This window comes from Pterocles gutturalis, unplaced genomic scaffold, assembly GCF_000699245.1.
Source record: "Pterocles gutturalis isolate BGI_N339 unplaced genomic scaffold, ASM69924v1 scaffold12794, whole genome shotgun sequence".
NCBI lineage: Eukaryota > Metazoa > Chordata > Aves > Pterocliformes > Pteroclidae > Pterocles > Pterocles gutturalis.
In genome coordinates, this window is record NW_010135882.1 from 1 (window position 1) to 8361 (window position 8361).

The 8361-nt window shown below is 41.0% G+C and overlaps 1 protein-coding gene across 1 annotated transcript in view; it reads right to left on the minus strand.

Annotated features, from left to right (window-relative positions):
* Positions 1-456: 456 nt before the first annotated feature.
* The window catches only part of LOC104468068 (A disintegrin and metalloproteinase with thrombospondin motifs 2-like), a gene marked incomplete at its 3' end in the record, with an annotated part of 78108 nt that continues 70203 nt past the window's right edge, over positions 457-8361 (minus strand). The window contains exons 4-6 of the mRNA XM_010082073.1: positions 3295-3451; positions 2299-2404; positions 457-600 (exon numbers count right to left, since the gene is read on the minus strand). Coding sequence (XP_010080375.1) covers positions 457-600; positions 2299-2404; positions 3295-3451 — 407 coding nt within the window. The remainder of the gene's footprint in view (positions 601-2298; positions 2405-3294; positions 3452-8361) is intronic.

The window sequence follows — 8361 nt, forward strand, 5'->3', positions numbered from 1 at the left end:
ACCATGCAGCTGGGTAGCATAGGCACTCCACCAGCTAGAGGTTACGTTAGGGAGGGAGGAAAGTCAGCAATGACATTAGTGATAGCATCTTCTTATAACCCCTGTCCAGCTAGAGGTTATGTTAGGGAAGGAGGAAGGTTAGTAATGAGATTAGTGATAGCATCTTCTTATAACCCCTGAGAGAGCAGCATATATACTATCAATGTCCAAAAATTGAATAAATGGAGATGGAAATGAAATAACTTAAAATGAACTGAAATCAAACTAATTGAGAACTTGCGCTATTATTTGCAACTGATGGGAAAGTATCTCATTCCCAATAGGATGGGAGGGATTCTTTGTTTTATTTAATCCCGTTTGAGTAACTAACAAAAGGAGAAAGCACAAATCCTAGACGCAGAACTGTTCTTACATGCTTCTTAATCAAAGGAGAGAGGCTGCTTAGCAGCTACTCACTGGAGATATCGATTCAGCTCTTGCTGGCTGCAACGAGACCAGTGGAAGCGATGAAACGCAGCTTGCACGAGCGGAGCCATGATACTCCCCAGGCGGACTTCATCCCCACATCTGTTCCCTTGGCCGTCGTGCTCCATGCCTAAACTGCCCCGCACAGGAGAGAGCCAGCACAGTTACATCGCAGGTGAACTCCGAGTGCCCGAGTGCTTTCACATCCCACGTGTCAACAGCAGTTGATTGCAAAAAGGTTCTTAAGTCCCATGACCCTCGTCCACATGAGCAAAGTCATGTGAAATCAGACAGGGCGAGATTGAAGCTACAGAGCTGGTCTGCAGCAGCTCCCACATAGAAGCACTGACCCTTGAGAGTCCTTTCATGTGATTAGCTTAATCCACTTTCAAAATAGATTAAAAATGCCTTCTTTGGACTTCTGTGCACATCCACGTTTATGAATAACTACAGCTAAATGAATCCATTTCTGGACTAAGGATCTAGTCCACCCTCCAAGAGTATTAACAGAAATTCATTCCCACTCCAACCTGGAGTTATTCAGGAGTTTATCTAGCTTCTTAAAAATCAGACCTTAGCTTATTTTGAAGTAATTTGCAGTTGTAGACAAGTCCTTTGCATGAAAAAAAAAAAAAAAAAAAAAAAGATGCTACACTGAAAGCTAGTTCAGACTAGCTGCTACTATTGCCCAGTAGCAACTCTACATTATTTAAATGTGAAACAGCCTGGAAAGTGTTGGGTGCTTTCCAGAAAATCACCCCATGTTACAGACATTTTAAACTTTTTTTGGTCTTTATTATGAATATATTTTCTCCTTCCCTTTATTAGGATCTTACACTGCATTTTTTCTAGGAGCACTGTTTGACTAACACAGGTGATCTCTGTCCATAATTTAAATGAAATTAACAAATTTGGGCAGAATATGATTTGAGGGATTACAAACACTCATCAGTGGTACCTTTTCTAAAGCTCACTGTGTATTCTTTTTAATCCTAATTCAAAAACTCTGGAATCAAATACCATCTGGGTATCAATTCTATGACCCTGTTTAATTAAGATACATTTACAGTAAGATTCAATAAACTTTGGCCTTTTTTTTCTTGTTGTTTAATGCCCTTAATAATTCTGATAAAACAAAGAGAAAGGGGCCTGCAGGCTTTCTTAGGGAAAACAGAATAGATTGAAACTGTTCAGAAAAAGCCTTCTGGGAACTGTTGTTCTACCAAAGAGAAAATGGGAAATCAGTGAGTGTTCTCTGCAAACAGTGATACCAAAATACTCCGGGAAATAAAATACTCTGGGAGAAACCAAAGCTGTGACAACTGCTGCACGGTCATTGGTTCTAATCACATCAACAAGTAAAATGATTGCATTTTTAACATGAAATATACAGAATAGTTGTATCCTCAGTGCTTGGCACCTTGTTTTGGTACACTATTGTATCCTTCAGCAGCAGCAGCAACGTATACAGATGATGTACTTATTTAGTGTGGATTGTTTTCAAGAATCAAGCATTCCACTGACTCAAGTCATGTTTCATCCCTATGAGTCCTTTACATTTCCACCAAGAGACTATAATACATCATTCAATCTACTCTCACAGCAGCCCCCTGGAATGTATTTTGGTATTAGTTCCCTTTTCCATTTGAAAGTACCAAAATATAAAGCTGACTTAAGACCATAGAGAAAGGCCTGAGAGATCTGAAACCTGAAGCCAAGGCCAAGCCCGAATATGGTTTCTTAATATAAACTGCATCTTTCCAATGCCATTGGTCTTTATCAGCACTAAAGACACTTTAAGGCAGGACATAGCATATCCACGGTTCTACTCACACATGTCCAGTTTCATGAGCCACCACAAATGCAGATGAAAAACCATCTTCATGGTTGAGAGTGCAGCTTCGAACAGGGTGACACATCCCAGTGACTGGAGCGTAGCCTGTGAGAAATACCACATGTTCTAGAAACTGAACAAGTATGGAAAGACAAGGTGGTGAGAAACTCTAGGACAAACATCTGCCTTCTGTTGTGACACAAATATAGTGTTGAAGTGGTCCTCCCAAGAGACCTCTGCTCCCAAACATTTAATAATGTGCTCCCTCATCTACGAAACAGACGAAAGCAGCCTGTTGAACAAAAACTATACTCCTTGCTCAACTTGCTCAACTTGCGGTTGTCACCTCTAGGACCATCTTGCAATTGCCTTCTCCCTGCCCATGAGGCAATGGGGGAAAATGACACCACACGCTGCTGTGTTACAGCTCACGAGGAGCTCGGTGTGGCTCCAGTCCTCCGTGAACGTGTGAGCAAAGCCCTGGCCCTGTGCTGACCACAGACATGGCCAACCCAAAAGGAAGGGGAAAGCTCTGAGATTTGTCCCTTCCAGTGAATAAACCTGATCTCACAGGAGGCAGAGCCCTGGAAAAAAGGAAAAAGTGGACAGCACTTGTCCCTGCTGTTCCGCACCTCTCTGTAACAATATTTCTTGGCAATCCTGCTGGAACATGGCAACAGCTTCGGAGACTTTTAAAACACAAAATCTATTCTTTAATCTTTGGGTATTTTCAGGACTGTTTACCCAGAGATCTCATTTGCTTGGCTTCAGCAAGAGCAAAGAAATTATCCAATAAATAATCCCATCAGTAAGAAAGAATAAAATAATAAGTCAAACAGTTACAACTGTTAGAATTGAAAACAGCCCTATGTGGCGCTCTTGGAGAAAGAAAACATTGACCAAAACTAAGCAAAAGATACACAACTGAACTTTGCATGACTGGCCTTGCTAAGCAATACACACCAACGCAAAACAAAACCTGGTGTACATCTTACCTTGCATGCCCGATGGACCAAAATCCTGCCTTGTGAGAAAGATAGCATGGTCATGATATTCTGCATGCCCCGTGTCAGGTTTCTGCTGCAGGTAGGCCCAGCGACACACGTTTTCCAGACTTTGCGAAGGGTTCCCAATTTCTATCAGACTCATAGACTGCACATGCGCAGGAAGAAAAAGACACCAGTAGTTATTTATTAAAAGCTTGGGCAATTTTTTTCCCCAACTTGTTGAGGCACTTGACTAAACATCCCACTTCCATTAAAAGTCTGTTCTTAATAAAGAGACAATTACACTTCAGAAACAAGCTTTGCTGGATCAAGAAAGTAAGAAAATAGCTAAAGTTTGTGGTTAGATTAAATGTAATTTCTGCATTTAATGAAGTCTAAGATAGAACAAAAGAAAAATAAAAAGATATAACAGAAGATGGGTATTTTAATTACAAAACTGCCATTGTATTGCACACTGTGCATTCTTATTTCTGTGCCACCCCGGCACCAGCTTCCAGCATCACCTCCAGTCTGGATATAGTTTCTGACAGAGCCATGCCCAGCTGGAACTGCAGTGGCTTTTGGCCAGTGGAGGCTACCCCAGCGTGGGGAAGGCAATGCCGAATGGGCAAGGGAAGCAAATGGTTCCTCAGGCACTTCTGTCGTGAAACCAGTCTGTCAGGGTTGTTTTGTCAGATCTTTGAACACTACTGGATGTTCTATTAAGCATAAAAACTAAGTGTACTTTTCTCAGCTGTGTACTTTCAGAAATGGACTTTCCCAATGTCTGTCTTTTAAAGTGAATTTTTATTAACCCATTCCATATCTGAAGATCATTCAGAAGGTAGCACACACAACTCTGCAGTACGCCATTCTCCCTTCAAACCGCACGTTACATGAGCCGTGGCTTAGCCAACTCGTATGAGCTGATGTGTGTTAGGTGCAGTGCGAAGGGCAATTCTCTTGAACAAGAATCATAGACTGATTTGGGTTTGAAGGGACCTTAAAGATTGAGTTCCAACCCCCCCTGCCATGGGCAGGGACACCTCCCACCAGCCCAGGTTGCCCAAAGCCTCATCCAGCCTGGCCTTGAACCCCTCCAGGGATGCGGCATCCACAACTTCTTCAGGCAAGAAAGAGAAAGGCATTTTAAAATCCAACTACGACATTTGCTTTTTTTTCCAAAATGGTTCTTTCTTAAGAATTCCCAGCTAATTCCACTTAATACTGTGCATTGATAAGACTTAAGAAAGTTTATTGTATGTGGGATGCTATAAAATGTATGACTAATTGACCCATTTCAGGCCTTCCAAGATTTGTAAGAACTACATATGTGAACCCTGGCTTTTTAGTTGCAAAAATTATATTACCATGACAACACCGTAATCATAACACAAACCACTACAATTTAGATGCTATACTGTACTGTAAGCATTCATCATTCCAAAATATTTAATGTAGGGCAAAACCTAGCCTGGGCCAAAAATAAGAGAGAAGTAATATAGTTCGTGTTTAAATACAGATGTATTTGATGTCTCCTCTAATTGAGTGCATGATGGAGTACACAGAGTATTGACTAAATGAAAAAGAAAATCCTCAAAGGGTTGTGGAAGAACAACTGGAATTGATAAAAGAAAAGTCTGCCAAACTGAGGTCTGATTTTGGCAAAACTGGGATATTACAATTCTGCAAATGTTCAGAAAAACAAATTAGTAAACCAAATAGAGGCTCAGTTTGGATTCTGATACCACTGCGGAATGAAAAAGTTGTAATATAATCCCACACTGGATCATACTGTTTCCAGCCATAATTCCCTTGGAAATTGAACTAATAAACGTATTTAAATGGTGGGACAGTTGTGGTGCGTTTTTTGCATCTTTGTATATTTATAAGAACAGACTTAAACAAACTTTGAGTGACTAATACAGGGCAAAATCCTGGCTCTTCCAGAAAAAATACTCTTCAGTTAAACAAGGTTTGACCATTATGGAAGTCTTTAGTAACATCCACCAGTGGTAAAACAAAAAAGCCTATTTACATAATTCTCTACCTTGTTCTCATTTCTCCACAGCTTCACAAGAGAAATCAATTCCTTCAAGGAGCTCAGTGAGAAATCTTACTGCCAGCTTCAAAAAGCAAAGAATGTTGTAAAATGAAGGTGAAAAATCTCAATTGATGTGTATCATTTGCTAATAGTTCTTTGTCTCATAATGACCTCCTGTACATCCTACCAAATGAAAATCCTCACATAAGATGTATCATTCATAAAACAAACAAAAAATATGAGCTATCAACATGCGCTTTAAGAATATCCAAATATTTGCAAAGAAATCTCTGCATAACCAGCAAACAAGCAGCGAATATTAAAAAAGCAATAGATTCTAAATAACCACTGTTTTATAGCTTTCCTCTGTCATATGTCACCTCTTCCCTGTCCCCTAAACTGAAACCTTTGCAGTGGACCCCGGCACAAAAGCAAAAGACTGGTCTCCACATGACCTAACACAGCAGTTTGCTGCACTCGTCGGATGAACGTCGAGTCTGCCAGAGACCAGATCCGTCTGCCCCAAGGTACCAGCAGTTCCCACAGTGTAGGGCACTGCTGCGTTGGCACCTGGCATGAGTCAACAACTGTTTTCACTGGGCACTGAAATCCACTCTGAGAGCAAAACCACCGGTTCAGTCCAAGCATCTCAATGTTTATTTATCAAAACAGTGATTTTAGAGTTTGTCTTCAAGCAAACAAAAAGAGAACCAACTGGTTATTGTGGAACATTGTGGAAGTTTTTTTGCATCCAGAACAATGGGGAAAATAAAGAATATCCCTTTGTCATAAGAGGGGAAACCAAGAACACACAAGTCTATAAAATACACCTCAGCTGACAGCCTGACTTCTTTGCCAATGACACAATTCTAACATCAGAAATGTGGCACATGTAAAATTGAGCCTTACTGCTTCAGTAGGAAGTCAATTATTCTAAGTGTCCGTGTGCTACAGATGTAACTAGCAAGTTGAGGTCTTGTGTCAGTGAGGAGGACTTCCAAAAAGTAAGAGGAAAAACTGTCTACCTGCTGAGTACTCAGAGTCCACTGAGCACTTTAATGGACTTTTAAATGGACAAAGTGAAAGGAGACAGAAGAAAAGAGATGAATTGTGTACAGTAACAAGGATTATAAGTAAAGGTAAAATCCCTCTTTGCCAGACTGCAAACAGAAGTTTGGGGGCCAGCAGGCTGCATATGGAGGTGTAGGTGTTACTGTTGGCCAGCAAAGGGCCCACGCTGCCAGGAACACGCAGGTCCTGCAGCTGGCCGGGAGCTCAGACCTGGCCGGGAAGGACCTCTTTCCAACCAGGACAGCAGGCCTGTGGAGAGCATTACTCAGCTGATCAGGAGAAAAAAAAGAAAAGTGCCAATGGAAAGAGAAACTTTCCTTCTCACAGCAAGAAAAGCAAAATATCTGTGGGCATTTCAGAGAACTGCTGATGGAAACAGATGGAGATGTTGGCCAAGAAGTGGGAAGGTCTCAGCTGGGAGAACATCCCCCACGTGAGGGGACACTGCAGAGGGTTATGAGGACAGCCTACCCTAGAGAACCAGACGAGATCCTTGCTCTGGGAGACTCAACATCTACTAATGCCTTCCATTTTCCTTCTTTTTTTTTGATTCTGCTTTCATTTCTTCTCTACTCCCTTCCTTAGATGGAAGCAGAAAAAAAACCTAAACAAAAATAGATGACAGTTGAGCTGCAACTACCATTTGTATGAAGAGGCAAAGCAGGGCAGTAAGAAATGGATGAAAGTCATTACTACCTAGATCCAGAGGCTTTCCAGCTTTCTTTGCTACCTGTCTTGTCGTTTGACAAGTTACCAGTATACCATCCAGTAACATGGTCTGTTCTCTGTTATGAAGACACTGAAGAACAAGTCATTTATGAAGCTGACTGGAAGGTCCTTCAAATACTTGTGGAGACTGTTTGCAAAGCAAGAAATGTGTCAAACCTTTTAACAACTTCAAATACAAAGTTATCTTAGAAGAAAACTGCAAAGTTAGTCTGCAGTCTACCCAAACTTTTAAAGAAAGTTCAAGTTGCCAGTAACATGTGAAAGACACACTGGTATCACACATGGAATGACAGCTTTCCTTAACCAACTGTTTTATTTGCCTGCCGCTTGACGTAACTGGGTACAATTCTGCAGCGGTGTTGATGAACAGGTACTTGATGATAAAAACACAAGAAATTTCAGCTGGTCAGAAGCTCGCAAGAAAAGGACCTTTCCTGACTCATCCATTAGGTGGTGCTCCAAGAGTGCCAACGGAGAAGCCTTTGCTCTTCAGCAGCTCCAGAAGGAGCAGAAACACGGTTAACTTGAGAGGCTTCAAACTATGGTAGCAGAAGTTGGACCATAGCAGTGCACACATTCGGGAAACAATTTAACATATGACTTTCCCTTCTTGAATGTGGAAAGTCTCTGCAAAACATGCTGTTTACATTGCTTCTACTTGGCATTTCTCCTGCTTATTGTATATTGGATTAGATCTTCTCTATTCTTTTCTCATCCTGAACAAGACAAGCAATAAATAAATAAATACAATTATTGAGTGTCCATGGTAACCAAACTAACAAAACCAGTTCATTCAGCAATCATTTTGCATTCAAAGGATTTGTAAAGTTTTCCTATGGCAGCAGTTTGTAAACATTTTTCAGTCTCTTATTCTGTATAAATGTAAGCAGATCAGGAATACAAAGTGCTGGTTATGCTGTCAGCCAGCTCCACACTCCTCAAGGCCCCAACAAAGCACCCTCGGAAATTATAAGTTGTGTGTCTAATATATAAATAAGGCAATTCAACTACTTAGCCAGATAAAAAATAAGAGGGACAGTATCTCCTCTTATCTTTATTCCCACCCTAAACATATAAAAACAGTGCAAAAATATGAAGAGCATCCAAAATGCTATATAATATGCAGATTTTGGCCTTGCAACTCAGCCTGTGCAGAATTGGTCACTGGACATGGCCAAAGGCTGGGATCAGGAACGCCATCTTCAGACACATTTGTATAGCACATTGATTCC